This window comes from Magnolia sinica, chromosome 2 (genome assembly GCF_029962835.1).
Source record: "Magnolia sinica isolate HGM2019 chromosome 2, MsV1, whole genome shotgun sequence".
Taxonomy (NCBI): domain Eukaryota; kingdom Viridiplantae; phylum Streptophyta; class Magnoliopsida; order Magnoliales; family Magnoliaceae; genus Magnolia; species Magnolia sinica.
Genome location: NC_080574.1, coordinates 70401581 through 70424989, shown reverse-complemented (window position 1 = coordinate 70424989; position 23409 = coordinate 70401581). Strand labels below are relative to the sequence as shown.

The 23409-nt window shown below is 43.5% G+C and overlaps 1 protein-coding gene across 1 annotated transcript in view; it reads right to left on the bottom strand.

Moving 5' to 3' along the window:
- LOC131237190 (protein NUCLEAR FUSION DEFECTIVE 4-like) overlaps positions 1-19548 on the bottom strand; it is a 44679-nt gene extending 25131 nt beyond the window's left edge. The window contains exons 1-2 of the mRNA XM_058234861.1: positions 19157-19548; positions 18181-19034 (exon numbers count right to left, since the gene is read on the bottom strand). Of these exons, the coding sequence (XP_058090844.1) occupies positions 18181-19034; positions 19157-19486 (1184 nt within the window). The 5' untranslated portion in view covers positions 19487-19548. The remainder of the gene's footprint in view (positions 1-18180; positions 19035-19156) is intronic.
- Positions 19549-23409: the final 3861 nt, after the last annotated feature.

Here is a 23409-nt window from a genome sequence, read left to right as displayed (position 1 = left end):
GATCATAGGCATAATACAAGTGATTGCTATCACTTGAAAGAAGAAATTGAATAGCTCATCCGAGAAGGTCGTCTCAGAGAGCACATCGAGAGAACCGGGACAATGGAAGAACGCCCGGGTGACAACCGACCCATGGAGGAAATCTGAACCACTGTTGGTGGTCCCCGAGGCAGAGGCGACTCAAACAGTGCTCGGAAAAACCATGTCAGGAGCATCTGTCGGCCCGAGTCCGAAATCCTAATCTTGACTCGGCCTTCAAAAGAAAAGAAAAGGGAGAAATATTGCATATCGTTCACCGATGAAGACGCTCGATGCATTTATCATTCGCACGATGATGCATTGGTCATCACCCTCACTATAGCAAACCACAAGGTATTTCGTATTCTCGTTGATACAGGGTTATCTGCCGATGTATTATTCACTCAGGCGTTTGATAAAATGGGTGTCGGACAATCAGCGTTACGGCCGGTTTACACCCCCTTGATCGGTTTCTCTGGTGGACGAACACTCCCCGAGGGAGTCATCTCATTGCCGCTCACTACTAGTAACTCTCCACACTAGGCAACAGTAATGATCGACTTCTTGATAGTCGACCAACCATCGGTCTACAATGCTATACTCGGCTGACCCTCTCTGAGCCTTCTCCAAGCAGTGGTATCAACGTACCATCTCTCTATGCAATTCCCGACTAAGTCGGGAGTAGGAGTCGTAAAAGGCGATCAACAGGATTCACGGCGCTGCTACGCAACTGCTGTGAAAGCTCCGGCCGAGGTAACCACGATTAAATCGTTGGACCCTCGGGCCGAGACATACGAGCGAGGTCAGCCGGTAGAAGATCTTATTCCAGTACCCTTGTTCGGGACAGACGAGTCTAAGATAATACAGATCAGCTCGTCTTTGCAGTCGCCTCTAAAAGACAATCTGATATCACTATTCTGACGATACATTAATGTATTTGCATAGAGTCATAAAGATATGCCCAGAATCGATCCCTCAGTGATGAAGCACCAACTCAACATTGATCCGACTTACCGACCGATCCGATAGAAGTAACGTCCGCTCGACCCTGAAAGGTACGCCATCATTGAAGAAGATGTCAGCAAGCTCCTCAAGGCTAAATTTATCGAGGAGATCTACTATCTGGAATGGGTAGCCAACGTCGTCCTCGTGAAGAAAGCTAATGGAAAGTGGCGAGTCTGTATTGATTATACCGACTTAAACAATCCTTGCCCAAAGGATAACTTCCTTCTCCCAAGGATCGATTAGCTGGTGGATAGCATGACAAGACACGAACTTCTTAGTTTTATGGATGTCTATTCTGGGTACAATCAAATTGTAATACATCAATTAGATAAATCTAAGACTACCTTTGTCACCGACAAAGGACTTTACTGTTACCATGTGATGTCATTTGGTCTAAAGAATGCAGGAGCAATGTATCAACAGTTGGTAAATAAAATGTTTGCTCGGCAGATTGGCCGAACCATGGAAGTATACATTGATGACATGCTCGTCAAAAGTATACACACGGCTGATCATATTACCAACCTAGAGGAGATGTTTCACATTCTTCACAAATACCAGATGAAGTTAAACCCGAACAAGTGTGCCTTTAGGGTCGACTCGAGTAAATTTCTCGAATTTCTGGTCAGCCAGCGAAGAATTGAGGCGAATCCAGAGAAAATCAAAGCACTACTCGACATGGAATCCCCAAAAACGATCAAGGATATACAAAGACTGACTGGATGAGTAGCCGCACTCAACCGCTTCCTCTCCCGAGCTACCGATAAATGTATCACATTCTTCAAACAACTTAAGGGTCGGCAAACAATAAAATGGATGGAAGAATGTGAAACAGCGTTCCAACAGCTGAAGTCATACCTCAGATCTCCACCTGTCTTATCGAAACTAGAGCCAGTGGAAGCTTTACTATTGTACTTGGCAGTTTCCGACGCAACTGTAAGCTCGGCTTTAATGCGTGAGCATAAAGAAAAACAATTGCCAGTATATTACGTCAGCAAAGCATTATTGCCAGCAGAAACGAGATATTCGCATCTGAAGAAGGTGGCCCTAGTCCTAGTCGTCTTCTCGCGATAACTTCGGCCATACTTTCAAGCTCATACTATCATCGTCATGACCAATCTCCCACTACATCAGATCCTTAAGAAACCAGAAGCATCCGATCAATTAACGAAGTGGGCAATCGAGCTTAGTGAATTCAACATTCAGTATAAGCCGAGAATGGCGATAAAAGGACAAGTTGTGGCCGACTTCATCGCTGAAGTCACTCCACAAGCCGATTCGTTTACCGAGCTTGGAACCGAACAATCGACGATTGCTTCTCCAGAGTCATCGCCTGACCCAATCCCCTGGAAGCTTTATGTCGACGGCTCATCCAACTTTAAGGTAAGCGGGGCAAGAGTCATCTTGGAAACTCCCGATCAAACCTACATGCAATATGCCTTAAGACTTGGATTCCAAGCCTCGAACAATACAACAAAATATGAAGCCTTGTTACTCGGCCTCCGACTCGCAGCCAGTCTGGGTGTTACTCATCTCAACGTATTTAGCGGCTCGCAGTTAGTGGTCAATTAGGTTACCAGTGTGTATCAAACACGAAAAGAGCAACTGAAAGCGTACATGAAGAAAGTCAAAGAGTTGATCGATGGTTTTCAACTATGTATTGTGACTCAGATCCCTCGAACCGAAAATGCCAAGGCCGATCTACTGGCGAAACTTGCCTCTACCGACGAAAATGACATACCCAGGTCCGTTCCAATCGAGTACATTGTTAAGCTGAGTATCGATGACCCGGTTAGCTCGACTGTACATTCAATCGATTCGGAACCCACTTGGCTTGACCCGATCGTCCAATATCTTGGTAGTGGAAAGTTGCCCGAGGATCGTGCCGAGGCCCAACGATTGAAGATCCGAGCCTCTCGTTACACTATACTCAATGGGATACTGTACAAGAAAGGATTCTTCGCTCCTCTGCTGCGATGCCTAAATCCCGACGAAGCCGACTATGTGCTGCGAGAGATCCACGAAGGGATTTACGGAAATCACTCAGGAGGATGATCACTCGCATATAAGGTATTGCGTCAAGGGCACTACTGGCCGACTATACAACATGACGCTCAGAAGCCCGTCCAAAGCTGCGACAAGTGCCAGTGATTCGCCGCCATTCCTCGACAGCCTCCTGAGGAACTGACTCCTATGACCGACCCTTGGCCATTCGCACAATGGGGAATTGACATCATCAGACCACTCCCTTTGAGGAAGGGACAAACCAAGTTTGCAGTTGTTGCAGTAGACTATTCCACAAAATGGGTCGAGGTTGAGCCATTGGCTAGGATAACCGAATAGAAAATCACAGATTTTGTTTGGAAGAACATTATCTGTCGATTTGGGATACCTCGAACAATTATCACCAATAATGAGAAGCAGTTCGACAATAGACAATACCGAGAAATGTGCAGTAATCTCGGGATCAGAAACGTTTATGCATCCTCTCATCATCCTCAGACAAACGGACAGGTCGAGGCAATCAACAAGATCATTAAACAACATTTTCAAACCAAACTCAACTGAGCTAAAGGAGCATGGGCCGAAGAGCTTCATAAAATACTCTGGGCATACCGAACCACCACTCGAACAGCCACAAGAGAAACTTCTTTCTCCCTTGCTTATGGCTCGGAAGTCGTCACCCTAGTAGAAATCGGATTGCCTTCAACCCAAGTTAGCTCGTTTAATGATAAAGACAACGAAGAATTACTAGCTCTCGGACTCGACCTCGTGGAAGAACATAAGGAAAAAGCTCGGCTACGGATGATGGTTCGGCAACGCCAAGTAGTTCGGTTCTACAATGCCCGAGTCAAAATTAGGCGCTTTCGAGTGGGAGACATGGTCCTCCGAAAAACGTTCCTAAACACTAAGGAGGTTGGTGTGGGCACATTGGGACCCAATTGGGAAGGACCCTACGTAGTCTTAAGCACCATCCGACCCGAAGCGTATCGGTTGGAAGATCTAACCGGGCAATTACTTCCTCATCCTTGGAATGCCAATCATCTATAGATCTATTATCCTTAAGTTGGTTGTTGAGCAATTAGGCAGATCCAATCAAGCAAAGAATTTAAAAAAAAAATGTAAGCTGAGTCAAATGAATAAGAAAGCCGAGTATATTCATTCATCAATGTGCATATTACATCGGATTACATTAGCTTTTACTTTGGAATTACATTGATGGAATAACAAAAGACAAAAAGAGTCGGCCACGACACTCGATATCCTCTCTCGATTGCAGATGCTCTCGAGCTCGTCTAGTGTGCTTGAAGTGTTTAAAGCTTGGTGTGCTTAAAGTGCTTAACATCTTCAAACCAGCTTCAAGGTTCATCAGGAGCTAACACAGGAGGTGAATCAGACTCAGCTGCTACTGCCACTCGGAGCAACCTCTGACGCTGCTTCAAGAGCAGCCTCAGAATCGACCTCGATACCAGCCACAGCATCAGCAGACCTAGCTACCTCGGCTTCTAGACCTTCGGACCTAGAGGCACTTTCGTCAAATGTCGAGAGATCAAGATCGAGGAAGGCTTCCTTCATCAGTCCAACACACTTAGTGTAACCGCCCTGATACAAGCGATCCCGCTCCTCCAGATACTCTTGGGACTCAAGAAAGGCCTTTACGACCTGATCCCTAGCCTCGTCTTTAGCCTTCTCAACGGCAGCCCGAGTCTTAGCCTTAAGCCGAGCCAACTTGTCCTCTGAAGAGGCATGAGCCTGACGAATTCGCTGACTCTCCTCTTGGGCCTCTTTCAATAGCAAGGCCACATGAGCACACTCAGCCTTGACATCCTCGGTGGCCTTCTGGGCGAGCCCTAATTCGCCAGACAGTAGGCCAACCCGAGCCATAGTAGCTACAAGTTGTGCTTCCGCCTCCGCTGCCCGTTTCTGAGCTGCTTCAGCATCCGCCGCTTGATTTTGAGCCTCGGCTAGATCCACGCTAGCCTTGAGCAAACAAGGGGCGAACTGCAAAAGAAAGAGGCAAAGTCAGATTAAAATCGAAGGGATCAACAAGATGAGTGAGGAGTCCGAGTCTTACCTCGAGGAGAATCTTTGCAGCATGAGAGAGAGTTTACTTCCGGGGAGCTTCGAAGAGGACGACGAACTCTTTCCCGCTCCCATGGGAAAGCGCCCAAGGGACCATGTTTGACACAGCCCGTTGGAAGAACGCCTCCTGTTGAGTCATCTCCCCTCCTGAGAGCTCCCCCCTCTACTCCTCCCTCTGTTCCGGGACCCGCTTTGCAACGAGTCCAGGCTCAGGGGCCACATGGGGCTTGGGAGCCGCCTAAGGCTCGGAAGCCACCGCGTCCACCACTCCCGCCTCTTCCTCCAAGTTGGGGATTATTAAGGTCAGGATCACGGTTGGGACGGCCAGTGTGGCTTGCCCTTTAGCCTTCGAGACCGTCTTCGACCTCTTTGGAGGACGAGTCTCGGACCGAGTCTCTGACGGTGGAGGGGCTTTCATCTTAGAAGCCGGACGAAGAATAGGCCTTGCCTCAGCCATATCTGCATCAGGAAAAGCAAGACGAGTCAAGTAAAATTCAAAAGAAAATGCAACCAGACATCAAGAAGTCAAGTTACCTGTTACGGCCGAGTCTAAAGCCGAGAGAAGAAGACGCTCCTATTGGAGAAGTGTCTTCCAAGATCGTTCCTCCAGATCCAACGCCTTCAGATCCTTGATCCGTGCTAGGGTGCCGACTCCGAGTTTCGGCCTACGAGCAGGGATATCTGCGAAATGCATTCAGTTATACTCAGAAGACACAACAGTGCAAGGAGATAAAGGAAAAAGTGCAAGCCAAATCACCTGCTTGGGAGAACGCCCGAGGAACGCGAGGTTCAAAGAGTTCTGGTTCGGCAGTCTCCCAGTGGCCACACACCCAGAACTATCTATCTCTCCAATATGCTTGTTGGAGGTAGAATGGTCGGTTATCAAAGGTCCACCCTTGTTCCGCCAAGCACACAAAAAGTACCAACCGGGCTGCTGCAGATTTGGCCATACTTGATACAGATGGAGAAACTAGTCGATAGTCAGTGAGGGCTGCTTTGTCTCAGCCCACAACACCAAGCATCCGAATAAGTTCCTCCACCCATTCAGAACTATCTGCCTAGGCGCAATCTAGAGTAGGGAAAGCAAATCCCGAGCAATGCCTTGAACAGGCAGACGCAAGCCGCATTGTAAAGCGACCTGGAAGATTGCGACCATCCCAGCAGGCGGACGGTCGGGTAACTCACTCGGAAGGGGGAGGCGAAGGACGACCAAGTCCGGGACATGGTACCCGGCCATGATCCTATCCAGATCCGCCTCGGTTAAAACTGAGGGAACCGGACCCTTTTGCTCATCTCCTGCCTCTCTCCCTTCAGCTGTTTACTTAGCAGTTCTTACCGATCTCCGTGTGGGGACCCACTCACTGACCCTTTCAATCTCCTCATCCTCTTCTTCCATTTCCTCCCCAGGAGGATTAGGTGTGCCAGGGGCAGTTGACAATGATGCCTCTCCACGCAAGGGGGCCATAGAAGTAGGGCGCTCCGCTAAAGATCCAGTTACCCTTTCTGAATATTAAAAGGCCTCATTGGTACCAACGACCATATCCACCAGCAACGAGGGCGATTCCGAGACATTTTAGAAATGTCTCGCTTCGCCCTCATCACCGGAAGCTCCCTCCCGGGGGCTCTAGGAACTATGCATTATTATGAAAATTAAAAACAAAAGGGAGGGAGAGAGCTAGAACTCACCGGAGATGGTGGAAAGGACGCAAATGTGAAAAACCAAGAGGAAAGATGAAAGCGATGGGAGGCGGGAGAGCGGTGAAAGTGAAAATGAGAAGGGAAGAAGTCACGCGAAAATGGGAGAGAAGCGTCCGCTCCTCCTTATATAGCCTGGCCACGTGGCAAGGGCATTTAAGGAGTCATATCGATGGTCGTTTCGACTCCCCTGCTCGACACGTGGCGCACGCCGACTGACGGAGACGTCGCTCCCGCCACACGTCTTAAGCTCATTAGCCGAAGAAATGCTCCGACGGCTTCTTGCACGTGCGGCCTCGACTAACGAATCGACGCATGTTCAGGACAATACATGAACATTATATGCTCCATCATAATATCGGTCTCCGGTCCAAGCCGACCTGAAACTCTTTACTCCTTGGCGTCAACACAGTTGACCCAAGGAGTAAGGGGGCTTACTGTTGGGGAAAAATACGACAAGTCCGGAAACCCGGTTATGGAATGGACCAACTCTACTGACACGGCCCGAGATTCCGAGGCAATAAGCCTGACCGAGTCAAAAGAACTAAACGCCTCAAGGAGAGACTTAGCTCAGATTGCAGGGAATAGAAATCCTGACCGAGACTTATAAAGTCACGAGCCAAAGGCAAAGTACATAAGATGCATGAAGTTGACTCGGAGGACGAGGCAGTAACATCTAAAAGGCTGATTAAAGCATAAAGTTTAGAAGCCACTTGACCAACCGTAAAACCGACCTAATTGGGTCGGTTATAAGGTTGGCTGTCGGAGTAAGAGAGGATGTCGATTACGGATCGACTCCATCTCGCCCGACAGATGGCGAGATACTTGATCCATAAATTTGGCCCAGACTAACTCATTATTAGAGTCGGTCAGTACTGGGTCGAGTAAGGAAAAGATGACGTGAACAAAAAAGTTGTCCTAAGAATTCCGTAAAAGGATCCCCGATCCCGAGGATCTCGGGATCGGATAGAGACCAAAAAACAGATGAAATCAAATCTCCAATATATCAGGGGAAGAATCCCTGCACGATGGGACCCTCTCATTCCTATAAATACAGAGAACTCCAAGCTAAGGAGGTATGCAGAAAACTCTTCTCAAAATCCTTCCTATACTATCTGATTCTTGACTTTAGCATCGGAGGGTCCCCGGCTCTAGCCAGGGTCTCCTTTGTTTCATTCCTGTGCAGGTGACAAGTTGGGGAAGACTCACCAGTTTTTTGCATCAACATATATAATAAAATGTTTTAACAGTTTATGACTTTCATTGATATTATCACGAGAAAGGTGTCAAAATCTAAAAATTACACGATAAATTGCATGGCTGCTCCCATTGGGGCGCATTCCCCGATAAAAACCAAACTTCCGCTTCAAGTAACCGCGATAGAAAAGATTAAAAATACTCCGTATACGATGCCCGACCTACGTCTCTCTTTCACACAAGTGGGCATGTGCACAAGGATATGAGATATGGACCGTTTACTAGTGGACCTCCGTGTGTACCCGTTCAAACCATGTGATGCGGCACTCACCCACACTTATTAGTCCATCATATCAACAGGGCCCTGTTCTACCCTATTTTTGGCTATCATGAGAAAGTAAATAAGACTAACACGTGGCATCCTGTGAAGAATAAGGAAGTGGATAAAAGATGTTCAAATATTTGAGCTTGCTGCGTTATACCCAGCTTAAATTAAGTTCTACAAATTAGTGGATGGTGGACGGAGTGTTGTCATCTATGTACAAGAAGCACGGTCAAGTTGTTTAAGATATAAAAGATGAGAAGAACATATACTGACTTGTATGGAAGAATTGATTGAATTTTGGCGTGAATGCTGACTCAGTCAAAAATCCTAATTATGATAAGGCAAGAATGAATATGGAATGATCGACCGAATACTACAGTGATAAAAAATTCTCAGATGATCTTCTAATTAAAGAGTTGCTTATTAAGGTAAGACCATTAGAATCTTCTAAATTGAATGGAGGAAGCATGAATGAAGCCGTACATGAAGTGGATACTCAGCAAAATTTGAAAGCACCTGGGAGGTAGTGTCTGAATTCGGTCAAACAATTTGGCTCATTTCCATTGATTATATTGGATTATAATATGGTGTTAACTATGCTATTATGTTTCCAGGCTAAATCATCTCAACCAAGCATAACAGAAGGAGATGTGGAAGAATTAGGCCCGCCAATAGTTATACAACATGGATCTTTTGACTCTAAGGAGGAAGCCAAAAAGGTATCTCAACTGTGACGGTCGAACCAAAGCCCCTTTCTAAAAAAATATGTTATTGAAAGGCTGACTCTTACAATGAGCTAACATTTGAAGCCATTGTATATCTCCGTTCACTTGGAAGGATGTCTGACCAATCGAATTCCGGTTGACAATGGAGCTGCTGTTAACATTCTACCACCCAGAATGATGTCTAAACTGAAAAATACTTAAGATGGCTTTATCCCGACTTATGTCATAATAAGTAATTCGTCAGAGGAATAACACAAACATAAGACATTTTATCAATTGAATTAATGATGGGAACCAAGAAAGTGCTAGCCACTTTCTTTGTGGTCGATACTTCATCAAAATACAATGCTTTGCTTGAACGAGATTGGATTCATTCATTCTTATGCATCTCATTGTCATTACACCAATTCGTGATTTTCTAAAATTAAGACAGAGTTGAACTGGTTTTGGTTTATAATAAACCGTTCTTAGCTATGTCTAATGCGGTTGAGGCTTATTTCTATGGAGATGAGATTGGACCTATACAATTTACAGGGTGAGACAAGAATGGTAAACCAACCGGGATTAATGCTGGACTCCATCCTAATAATATCTTACATGATATTGCTACCATGATTCAATTAAGCGAGGGCTTGTCGAAGACTATAATTTTCCTTTTGTGCGACTATGAGGTGTACAATTGAAGAAATTCCATGATTGAACAATTGTCAGTTAAGGCCGAGTTCATGGCCAGAGTGCAACAGCTTGAGGAGAGTTCGCAAAATCATGATTATTATGGGAAAAATGGTTAGCTAATAATAGGTCAGGTAGGAAAGACTAAGCGAGCTCGATCAAACGGCCAACACCAGTTATGACGAAGGAGCTCCTTAACAGCCAGAGATCAACAACACACCAGTAAGGAAACGGTCTACTCCTTGAGCTCGACCGTCAGAAAATAAAGTGCCTTCGCTTCCATCAAACATCGAGCTCTTCCATGGCCTCATACATTTCTGAGCTGCCGCTCGGGTCGTTTCTCAATAATAGCTTTTACCCCGTGCAATAGGACGAAGAGGATGGCCATCCCAGATTCCATTTACATTTTCACTAAGGAAAAGGCCTCGGCCTCGAACATGTTTGAGTGAGGGCAGGTCGATCATCCGCTCGATACCAAAGGAAAGACCGACCACAGTTCACTAGGAAATCCAGGTCGGCAATCATTCTCGGAAGCAAGCATGTAAAGCCACCTCGAACTCTCCACCTCAGCCCTCTACCACGCACCTTCGTTAGTTCCGACTTGACCCCAGTCAACCTTACCCGAGATCTCAGCCAAAGATCTCGGAAGACCACCACATCACGGGTCTCTCCAGGATCTCAGCCGAAGATCTCAGGGAATACCTACGACATACTCGGGATTCAAATCCCTCTATAATACATCCCTGTTAAATAGGGAGATCCCTCCTACGCCACTGCCCTTCCTCACCTTTAAATAGGAGTGCCTCGAAAGGTGAAAGGTACGAACAATTCCAAGCCTTAAACCCAATCTTTGATGAGACCCAGATTCCTTGGCCTGACTTTGGCATCGGTAGGTCCCCTACTTAAGCCAGGGTATCCTTTGTCTGTTTATTGTGCAAGCTAGGTCTCCTTTGTCTGTTTATTGTGCATGCACTCGAAGGTCCAGTAAAGGCTAACTACTTTTCTGCATCAACAGTTTGGCATCGTCTGTGGAAACGACTTCAAAGTCGTTCACTTTGTCTATAACAACTCAACAATGGCAATGGGGAAAAAGAAAGCTCAAGCCTCCACTGTTGCACCCGACCTCGCACCGCTAGAACAATTCAGACCACAAGTTATAGCTACTACATGAACAACACGACCCGTGATAGGAGAGAATGATGCTTCTAAAAGCGAAAGTGTTTGACCAAGTGACACAGTTCGTAAAATAAAGGGCTAAGGGGCTAGCCTCAGCGCAGCCTAAAAACATTGACATGCCCATCAACAATAATAAAACCGATTAGTCTACTTAGAACATCCATGCAAACAACCATTACAAAAAAAAAAAAAAAAAAACCTCTTTCATTGATAACGACAGAGATTACAAAAAATTTATAGAAAGAATCACGACGTCGGAGGAGGCTGATCAGAAGGTGAGTCCTTGGGAAGCACCTCGAAATGTTCAAAAGGATTGACTTTGAAAGTAGAAAGGTCGAGCTCAGGATATGCCCCCTTAATGTCCTCCAGGCATTTTTCGTTCCCAAGGCCGTAAAGGGCGTCCCTATCCTCCGAGATAAAGATAGGATTATCTTACAATATATAAAGATATGATTATCTTCCGGGATATTCGCTACAAAGATAGGATTATCCTCCGAGATATTCGCAGGATATAAGGAAATCAATCACGACACGTCTGGAAGAAGATCTATTCCGCAATACGCATCCCCCATAGAGAGGCATTGCCATATACGACCCCACCCCCAAAAGGCTACAAATAAGGACTATACATATGGTGAAAGGTACACATACAACACCTGATTCTTCTACTACTCCTGCAAGTCCATATCATGACTTAGGCATCGGAGGGTCCTCGGCCTTAACCGGTGCCTCAATGTCTTCTCTTGTTTCATAATAAATCACACGTGCTCTGGCAAATAGGAGTTGAGGAAGGATTGACCAAATTTCTGCATCAACAGTTTGGCGCCGTCTATAAGAATGACATCAAAGTCATTCCTAATTTACCAAAAAACCACAATGCCGAAAGGTAGAAAGAGAGCTCTGGCCACCATTGCTGTAACTGCTCCTGCACCAACGGAACAGTCCGCAAGCTAAGGAGATCTACCTTCCCAACTCCAGGATGATTCTACGCCTGCAGGCCCTGCGCAGCGGTTTCGAAATCGAGGAGGTCCGCTCGTCTCTCCAGAACATTAAGTCGAAGCATTGACCAGTAATATTAACTGGATAATGCAGATTTTGGAGAGACAAAACCTACCTCCCGACTAGGGGATAGATGCACGGGCAGCATGTGAAGTCTTTGCACCACCTCAAGCACCAATCAACTCGCAGAAAACCAAGCAACATCCTAAGCAGCCAAGCCATGTGCCCTCCCACATCTCAGGAACTGTCATACCCATCGACTCCAACTTGCATCATGCGTTAGAGAAAAAGAGGTGTGGAAAGGCTCTCAAGGCGGTAGCTAAGAGTGAGGGCACCTAGAAGGCAAAACTCAAGGAACTGCGAGGTCAGGTCGGAAATATCCGCCAAGCCTACCATGCCCAAATACCGATCTTCGTCGAGGCTATGCTAGAGGAGACTGAGCCGCCGTTTGCTGATGACATTATGGGAGCCCAACTCTCACCGAAATTTCGAATACCGCAAATCGTCTCTTACTCTGGGTCTGGCGACTCAACCAAGCATTTGGAATCGTTCAGGACATGGATAGAGCTCCACAATGCATCGAGCTTGGTTATGTGTCCACCCTTCTCCCTAACTTTGTCAGGGACTGCACAAAAGTGGTATAAGCAGCTGAAGCTGAGATCCATTAACTCATTCACATAGCTCAGTAAAGCTTTCATCACTCAGTTCATCGGTGGGAAAAATAGAAGAAATCCATCGACACACCTCCTTACGATCGCTTAGAGGGAGGACGAGTTGTTAAAAGATTATGTCATCTGTTTCAATGCTAAAGTTGTCTAGGTCGATAGTTATTCCGACCAAATAGCTTTGGCCGCTATGGTGGCCGGCCTTAAACGAGAAAAGTTCATTTTCTCTATTAGTAAGAACCCTCCGACTACCCTCGCCGACTTACTTAACCAAGCTAAAAAAATATTCTAATGCCAAAGAGTTCTTTAATTCATGAAGAGCTACTCGAGAAGGTAATGATTCAACTAAGGATAGGAAGCGAAGGGAAGAAGGGGAGCCCTTTACCGTTAATGCCAAAAGAAAGAAAGAGAATGACTAAGACCAAGGCCAGCATACCTTGACATCAGATACTGAGGAGCGCGTCAATTGATCGACCTACTCGACTAAGAGTGACCTCCCTTTTCAAAAGGGAAAAATGTGCTCATGGTTTTACTATTATGTTTTCTACTGCTTTATGGGCTTCTACAATAAAAGAACTTTCCCAGGTTAGGGGAAGAAAATTCTTTTAAATGATTTCTCGACTATTCGAACTATACTATATGCTGAGGACTTTCTTTAGTACAAGGAAAAAAATAGTCATTAACCAATCATCTGACCCTTATAGAAGAAGTTGGACCACTAATTGGCAACACTACTCAGACTACACGACTGACTATGAGGGCTTCCCTTAATGCAAGGGAAGAAGGTCTTCCACTATGAATTTTACTATAAAAGAACCTCCCCAGGTTAGGGGAGGAGAATTTCTTTCAATTCCCTACCAACCAACCTTACGATCGACTATGATGACTTCCCTTAGTATAAGGGAAGAAAGTCCTTCTACTGAGTGCTCAGCCTACTACTATGGAAATGACTGAGACTTCTCTCAGTTGAAGGGAAGAAAAGTCCCTCCTATTAATTCTACTGTAGGCGATCTACCACTAAACAATCGATTTATCGATCTTAGCCGTACTTCGTCCGACCTCTCGACCTCCTGACCATTTCGGCGTAAGTCATCACATGATATCATTCCACACTAACTTACTTCCTAAGCTCCTAAAGAATGCTCGGAAGTAGAGGGGCTACTGTTATGGGTAAAAATGGACTGACTAGATGAACAAACTTGAAGGCTACGGATTGCTTGAGGGCTGAAAAATCACCCCGACCTCGCCCTCGGGTACCAACATCGACCTCAGAGGTCAGCCTCGAATAAATACCTCGACCTCGGAAACCGGCATCGACATTAATTACCAACTTTGGAGGTCGGTCTCGGATAACAACCTCGGCCTCAGATACCGACCACGACCTCTGGATAGAAATACACTTGCAATATATAAAGATAGAATTATCTCTTGAGATATTCGCTATAAAGATGGGATTATCCATCGAGATATTTGCAGGATATATGGAAATCAATCACGATACCTCCGGAGGAAGATCTCTTCTACAATACACATCCACCATAGAGAGGCATTGCCATATATGACACCGACCCAAAAGGCTATAAATAAGGACTCCGCCTACAGTAAAAGGTACACATACAACACCCGATTCTTCTACCACTCTTGCAAGTTCATATCATGACTTAGGCATCGTAGGGTCCCCAGCCTTAACCGGCTGTTGAGGGTCAAATATTACATATTATCCCCCATTTATATCTTGGTTTTATGAACATGATAATGCTTAATGTTCTATTTTACTCATGTTTGTGTTGCAAGGTGAATTTAAGAGCTTGGATTGAAAAGGGTGCTAAAAGCATGGATTTGATACTCAAGAATCACCAAGGCAAGGGATGGATCTTAGGAGACCAAGATTGAAGAATTCATATGCCAAAGATCCAAGAAAATCAAGTGAGGAATGAAGAAAAACAAAGATTTGAAGTGAAGAAAAGAAATTCTGAAATCGTCCTGAAAAAGCATATTCTGAAACTCTGGGTCATTTTATGAAATTGCACAGAGTGAAGTCTATTTTGAAAAATTGCGTTGAGTGAATTCTATTTTAGCAAATTGCGTAAATTTGAGGCGATTTCTAGAGTTTTCCAACTAGGTGCGAAAGTTGGAGTTCCACAACTATAAATAGGACCCCCTAGGATGTTCCTAAGCATCTTTTAGGATTTAAGGAGTGGAGCAAAAGAGTGGAGAAGCCATCACAAAGAGTTTTTCTTCTTCTTCCTTAGTTATTTTCATGTTTTTCTTAAGAGACTTTGGTCCAATCATGTCTATGGTTAGCTAAACCTCTTAGTTAAGAGGTGAAGCTTGTAGCATGATAGGATGTTTCTATTACTTTGATTCATATTTATGTTGAATTCCATGGATTCTAATTTGATATTTTAATGAATACTTTCAGTTTTTAATAGTTTATTGTGACTCAAATTACAGTAGATCTGCAATAGCTTTGAGTATCTTCTTTTCCTTAATTGATATTGCGAAATTAGTAAGTCTTGTTATTCACCATCGTCGCTTGGGCATGGTAGGGTGATGGAATCTTTCCTAATCTTCACAATTCTCCTGCTTTGAGATTATGAGATTGATAAATATTGTTGTTTGCCATTGTCTCCTAGGCATGGTTTGGTGATGGAATCCTTGTCAACTATCATAGTTCTCCTTCATTGAGAATTAGGTTAATGAAAATTCAGATTTAGTTTTATTGATATATTTTCCAATTAGATAGGACAAGACTCCAATTCTAATTGTGCTACTTGAATCAAGCAAAACGGCTCCCTGATCACTACAAGTGGATCGTTGGCACCCTAGTTCTCACCTTTAAATTCTTAGTTTTAATTACTCTATTTACAATTATTCTCTCAAATACTTCAGAATTAGTTTCACATCTTTTTCTAGTTAATTTCAGAAACGTACAAGTTTCAGTCCCTGTGGATTCAACATTAGTCTTATCGAGATTATTACTACATCGTAACCCTACACTTGGGGTTGTGAACACCGGCACCCCCAATGTCTTCTCTTGTTTCATAATAAATCACAGGTGCTCCGATGAATAGGAGTAAAGGAAGGATCGACCAGATTTCTACATCAACAGAATACATTAGTCGATTGACTCTAGAAAGTTGATGTTACTATAAGAATGTAGGAATTGGCTGGATATTCATGCAGATAAATTTTCATGCATTCATAAATTCTTACTTTCTTCCATGTATCTTGATGTTGTGCTTCAAAGCGAGTAGATCATTCAACCCAGCGATTCATCGATTTTGGCCATGCTCGTGAAGACTTGAATGCATTGGAGGGGTCCAGAAGATTGTTCGATTGGACAAGAAAAACTTCATCATGGCACTTCGAAAAGCTGGGCTCAATTCACGAAGTTGTTTATATGTGATTGCTGATGAAAAGTAGGACCAAGTTTCAACAATGCAATGTCTAGTTCGGTTGGAGTGTTAAATAGGAGATCATTAATAACTCCAGACGATAGGACATCAAGATTTTTTATGAAGGATTCCAAGTGGAAAGTTAGAACAACAAGGAAGAAGATGCAACCATAATGAATTGAGAAGAGGAAATTGGGAAGAATTTGATACGAGAGAGGAGTGAAAGTGGAGAATCATCGACTTAAAAGTTGGCTGTGTACCAGCCATGATATATGCGCATTAATGAAAAAGTAATAATAACTCCTCGTACGATACGATTTTATGCGATGTGTCACATGGATAACTAAAAGAGCGGGACAAAGATATCTCTTAATATGGCATTGGTCGAGTAGAATCAATGGGGAAACAATACATGGATTAATGACCAATTACATTTATGATATTGGGCAACGGAACAATGTCATTGTCAAATTTTTCCCAAAGACAAAGCGACGTAGGGGACAATGTTGTACCCTATTTCTGGCTATCTGAGAAATCTAATATGAGGACAACATATGGCATTGCATGATGAATAGGAAGTGGATAAAAATATCTTCAAATATTTAAAGCGCTTTTTTATGGGATTACAACTAGCGTAAATTTAGTTCTACACGTCAGTGGATGGTGGACGGAGTATTGCAGTCAATACACAAGAAACGTGGTCGAGTTATTTAAGATATAAAAGGCAACCGAGGGCAACAAAGTCGTGGCCGACAAAAGTGAAACCGTCGTAAAGAGAAACGTACTAAAAGAAGAATATAGAGAAGATAAGAATCTAGAATAACTTTTCAACTATTGTAATTGTAGTAACGGAGAAATAATCTGAAAGAATAAGAAATAATCTGAAAGAATAAGCTACAGTAGAAATCTATAAATAGCAGAAGAACTCAACAAAGCAAGACACCCAACCAATTCAAAACAACAATCAATCAAATCTATCAATTTATTTTTTATCTCAGCTTAACCTAAGAGAAGCGATAACTCTTAGCCATAATCTTTAGTCGTAATTCAAGTCTACGCACATATGCTGGATTTGTTCTTTATTCAATATCAACAAGTTCTTTCAATAGATGCATTCTCACATTTGCTTTTAGTGGCGATTGTGAGTTTCTTTTTTTCTTTTTCTTTTTTTTGCATTAGCATTTTGAAAATTATTTTTTGTGAAAGGCATAAAGTAATCCATATTTGGAGAAAAAAACATATCCCTTGATTATCACCTCATTATTATAAACTTAAACTTTTGCAAGTGGCTGAATAAATGGCTGACCTACTTAAAATATGGTTATATAGGTTCTTAGTAGTATGATCTTATTGGCTTATTTTGTCAAAATTGATCAATTTGGATCGAACTACTGTATCCATTCTGACATGCCCGCACGGTAAGAAAATAGACGGAGAGACCCGCAAACCAACAAGCCATGTCAATGATATCTACCGACACACCAAGGGGCTGTTTGATTTTTAATTTCCGTAGTGAATGCATGGAAATAAGTAATTATTACTTACTCCACCCCTTCGAAATTCACCTTGAATTACGTTTTGCAAACCAGGTCCATAAAAACCCTGTTGTTATTGATTTAAATATGTAGCCTCATTCGTACCATCCATCCTTTCTAAGAGGACATTTTAACGCATTAACTCAAAAATGAGCAAAATCAAAAGCTAAAAGCTAAGTGTACGGTGTGGATAAGACGGACATCATGGTGGGCCCAGGATTTAACGTTTTTCTACTCTGACGTGAAGATTGCTATAATAAATAAAAGGTGGCTGTCAATATCAGCTTAGAAATCAAGCCAAAAACATAAAAGTAAATAATTATTATCCATTTATGTAGAATTACCGTGTAATTAGAAAACCAAACAGCCCCTAAATCTTGGCACACGTACGAGATTAGCACTGCTGATAAAGACGATCCTAGACATTAAATGGAAGGCATTTGCCCATTATCGCTGCTGTTAACATTCTCAAGAGTCCAATCAGATGGTTTGGAAGAGTTTTCTACTCTCAAGTAATAATAGTATGCCACGTGTACCTTGATATGTGCTCGGGTTGGATAGTTGCGGAAGCAGGGGATGCAAACGGGTCAAAAAAAACGGCGATATCCTCAGCTATGGTGGCCCATGGGAGAAAAAGAATAAAAAGAGAGGAAAAAAAAACAAAGGGTTTAAAGAAAAGAAGCTTACTTGATGAAGTACTCCGATACGGAGCCCGATCCGATACGCCCGAAAAATCCCCAGATACTCATCAAAGACACGAAGATGGAAACATCCACGTATCCCAGCGCAAGCCCCATCTGTCCCATGTTATTCATTACTGCCAAACCCGTCCCCACTCCACAAAGAAACGATACGAACAATATCCAGAAATCCAATGTCCACAACGCCTCCACAATCGTGTGATCTTCTCCTATGGTGGGCCTCCTCTTCTTCTTGATTTCTCTTTCAATAACCACTTGTTGTTGTTGTTGTTGTTGTTCTTCTTCTTCTTGGATTGGATTTTCTTGAATGAGCAAAGGTTGGGAAATCTGCCCTTGTATCCCTTCTATGTCAGAATTGCAGTTGTTGACTGATTTCATTTTGAGATAGATGTAAATGGGCACCCCCAGAGGGGCGGCCAACATGAGGAGGAGGACTATGGCAAACGCCTTTGACACGGCCGGTCCGTGCTTTCCCGATACATCGAACACCAAGAGGTAGACGGCTATGATCACAGCAACGGCATTGAAGATGCTGAAGTAGCGAGCTTCTTCCTTTTCGTCGGCCGCGTTGGCCGCGGGGTCCACCTCGCGGAGGAAGATCATGGAGGTGAGGCAGACAAGGAAGGGGATGACGGCGAGCATGAGGAGGAAAGAGGAAGGGCTGTCAGAGAAGAGGGCAGAGCAAACGTCGGTGAAGATTGCAGTGCTGAGACCGACGTAGCCCTTCAAAATACCGGAGACGGGGCCACGGTTCTTGCTGAAGTTACGGATGCAAGTGACGAGAACGGCCGTGTTCATCCAGGTGGTACTGTTGCCTCCCATGCACAAGAAGATGCACATCTGCCAAATCAAAATCAAAATCAAAATCAAAATCAAAATCAAAATCAAAATGGGTGCATGTTTCTGCCTGTCATTTATGAACTCAATCAAGAAGAAGAAGAAAAACAATTCAAGTTTATTACCTGCCAATAAGGGAGGGGCTTGATCTTCTGACTGACAATGAGCCATTGAACTCCATAGCCTATAAAGCCTTCAATGGAACCTATGAGTAATATGAAAGGAGTGGGGAGACGGTCCGACGCAAGACCGGCGAAGATGCCAAAGGCCTTGCCAATGTCTTTGGCAACGGATAGGTTGTTGAGCTGGAGCTGAGTCAGACCCATGAGGGATTTCAGCGCATCTGAGTAGTTTGAGAAGGTGTAGTTGTTGCCTGATATTGCTTGCACCCAAACGGCTGTTACAAACCCTAGCCATTTTCCTGTCGAAGAAGATGGAGAAAAGAGAGCCCCCATTCTGACAGAGAGATAGAAAGGGGCTATGTTATTATTGGCTGAGGGCAGAAATGGGGGGCTTGTATCTCCTATTTATTGTTTGTTTTTCATTTTCCTTTAAAAAGTAAAATCCGAAAAAGATTTTTTTTTTCTTTTTACTAAAAGAAAATAAATTTTAAGCCTTTGGTGATTTCCACTCCCAAAGCGGCCCGAAGTATTGAGCGACCGCTTTAGACGATGCGCACCCGTTGTTCAGTGGAGAGGAGGATTGAGAAGGAATCTTTGCCCTAGGTATTTGCACGATGCACCGCAGCTCTTTAGTCCACTACTTTTAACACGTGTTTTGCACGCACGCGTATGGTTGTAGCCGACGCTTGCCGTGAACTATAAGTCGCACGACTTGGGCCGTTTGATGACATCCTCTCCAACGTAGATATAGAGTGGACTTGTGTATCAAAATATATTATGGTGAGTCGGTTTAGATATCTTAACCACTTGGATTCCCCGAGGACGAGGACCCGCATTGCATGTGACGCTCTGTTTGTCATTTCTCTTTCCTTGTGATCACATCATTTCTTTTCAGACAATGTGTTTGTTATATATGCACAGACGTTTATTACGTGACACGCATTGCAATGTGATATATTTGTCTGATCTGAGCTTTCTTATTATGTTAGTTTTCTTTTTTAAAAAATAAAAATAAAAATAAAAATAAAAATAAAAAAAATCATAGTTTTTTGACGGGAAATTGACCGTACTCACCTCGAAGTCTGGGTCAATTCCCTCGATTGCTATGACACTCCATATATTTTCTAAAAAGTCTGACAGCTTTCGGAGTTTGTTTCAAACGAAAATGCCCCTGACCTTGGTACAGTAGTTGCATGGTTTTCTAGGGACCAAGAAGTTACTAATTATTTAATGCTAGTAAAGTGATGTGTACGAAACCCTTTTTGCGCGTGGGCAAGGACTAAACTCATGGGGCCCATATTGATGTATGTGTATAATTCATGCCGTCCATCCTTTTTACCGTGTTATTTTAGGGCTAAGGCCCAAATATCAGCCTAATCCAAAGCTCGCATGGGTCACATAATAGAAAATTAATGGTGACAATAGAACCCACTGTTCAAACTTTACAGGCTCACAGTGATGTTTGTTAGAAGTGGACATTGCCTAAGTCAGGATTTTTTGGGCCCACGCCGAGCTGGCCGACAGGGTGGACGGAACGGATCTCCGTATTGTTGGCCTCAGGATTTTGTACCAATGACTATCCTTTCATTTGGCAATAAATGAAGTGAACATGTAACAATCGCGACCCATATAACATTATAACTATGACCCATGACAACTACGACCCCTGACAACCACGACCCATATAACATGAGAACTACAACCCTTACTACATTACAATCACGACCGTTGCCACATTACAACCACGACCCAGGTGTGAGTCGTGGTTGCCATGTTATATGGGTCATGGTTTTCATGAGGAAAGGGTTGCGACTCATTTAACATTACAACCACGACCCATATATAATGGCAACCATGACCCATGGAAACGACGATCCATTACAATCACAACTCATATCACATGAGAACTATGACCTCATATGACAACTACGATCCATGACAACCACGACCCATGGGATTTCTCAATGATGACAGGGGCGTACCATTTCTGTCATTGAGCTATAGAGTTAAATAACAGTTCTCTTCAACGGCACCCAGTGACGACTCATTACAACCATGACCCATATAATATGACAACCAAGACCCATATAACATGACTACTACGACCTTTATGTCATGAGAACCACGACCTATATAGTCTGCATTTCCTACTCCTGTGGTCTATCAATAGTCATATCATATTTGAAAAACGTCAGACTAGTACGGAAGGGTATAGGTCATGGTTTCCATGAAGTGAGGGTCGTGGATAAAAATCTACGGTGGAACACATATTATATGGTTCGTGGTTCTCGTGTTATATGGGTCGTGGTTCTTATGTTAAATGGATCGTGGTTTCGTGTGATATGGATCGTGGTTCTCATTTCCTGCTCCCAAATTGCATGACAACCACAACCCATACCTTATGACAACCATGACCTACCACCATGTATGTGTTTCATCCATGCCGCACATCCTTCTTGCTATGTCATTTTAGGGCTAGGGCCCAAATATCAGCTTGATCCAGTGCTCGTGTAGCCCACATAATAAAAAATAATGGTGACTATTGAAAGTTTCTAGGCTCACTGTGATGTTTATTAGAAATGGACATTGCCTAAGTTAGGACTTTTTGGTCTCACGCCGAGCTGGCCGACAAGGTGGTTGGATCGGATCACCCCATTGTGGGCCTTAAGCTATAGTACCAATGGTTTGGTAGCAAACAAAGTGAACACGTTGCAAACCACGAACCATGCAACACGACAACCACGACCCATATAACATGGCAACTACGACCCATGCAAACCACGACCCAAATGGGCCGCAGTTGTATGGATCGTAGTTTTCATGTTATATGGGTCTTAGCTGTCTTGTTATATAGGTCTCAGTTGTATGGTTGGGTCATAGTTGTATGGATCGTAGTTGTCTTGTTATATGGTTCGCAGTTGTATGGATCGCAGTTGTCCTGTTATATGGGTTGCAATTATCCTGTTATATGGGTTGCGATCGCGGTTGTCTTGTTATTTGGGTCGCAGTGGTCCTATTATATGGGTCGCAGTTATATGGATCGCAGTTGTCATGTTATACGGGTCACAGTTATCCTTTTATATGGGTCACGGTCGCAGTTGTCCTGTTATTTGGGTTGCAGTTGTCCTGTTATATGGGTCGTAGTTATATGGATCGCAGTTGTCATGTTATATGGGTCACAGTTATCCTGTTATATGGGTCGCGGTAGCAGTTGTCTTGTTATTTGGGTCGCGGTTGTCCTGCTATATGGGTCGTAGTTGTATGGATTGCAGTTGTCATGTTATATGGGTCGCAGTTGTCCTATTATGTGGGTTGTAGTGTCATTAGTAGTGTTTATCCAATCACCATTGTTTTCCTGTGGTGTGGTTCACTTGAGATTTATATCCCTTTCATTTTTGGTATAAAACTCTAAAATAATATGTAAAAATGGATAAACGGAATAGATGTAACACATACATCATAGTGGGCCCACATAGCACCGACCTTCAGCCAGAGGGCTGGTAGCAGCAGGAGTAGCCGATCCATTTCCATGATACGAAGGCGGACTGGTGTACCTCACATCAGCTATATAGCCGCTGTATTGACGTAATTTAGGTGGGTCTGATCATGAGGTATATGTTATATCCAAACCATCCATCCATTTGGCGAGATCATCTTAAGGCTTGATATGAAAAATAAGATAGATCTAACTATCAAGTGGACCACACTGCGATTGAACATCTACCATTCAAACCCTTTTTGGGGTCACAGAAGTTTTGGATTAATATGAAATTTGTTTTTCCTCTTGATTCCAGTTATTGTGACATTGTGAACAGATTTGATGGAAAATAAACGTTATGGTGGCCCTATGAATTGTTTAACTATGAATACCATTATCTATGCTGCTATTTGTGGTGTGGTACAAATGATCTTTTGATATTATTCATTTTTTGGATATTGGTCTAAAATGATCTCTAAAATTAAATGAATTGTGCGGATATAACAAATAAATTATTGTGGGGCCATGTAACTTTGATCTACTTTGAATCGTTTGTAGAACTCAGAGCTCAAGGAGCGTCAGTGCTCATCCTCGCATGACATGTACCTGTAGAAGTCCTGCACGACATGGACCTACTGCAGCTATATATCTGGTGTGTGGCCCATCTTGACACGTACCTACATGTACCTGTAGAAGTCCCGCACAACATGTACCTACTGCAGTTATATATCTTATGCGTGGCCCATCTTAACACGTACCTATAGCAGTAGAAATCGGA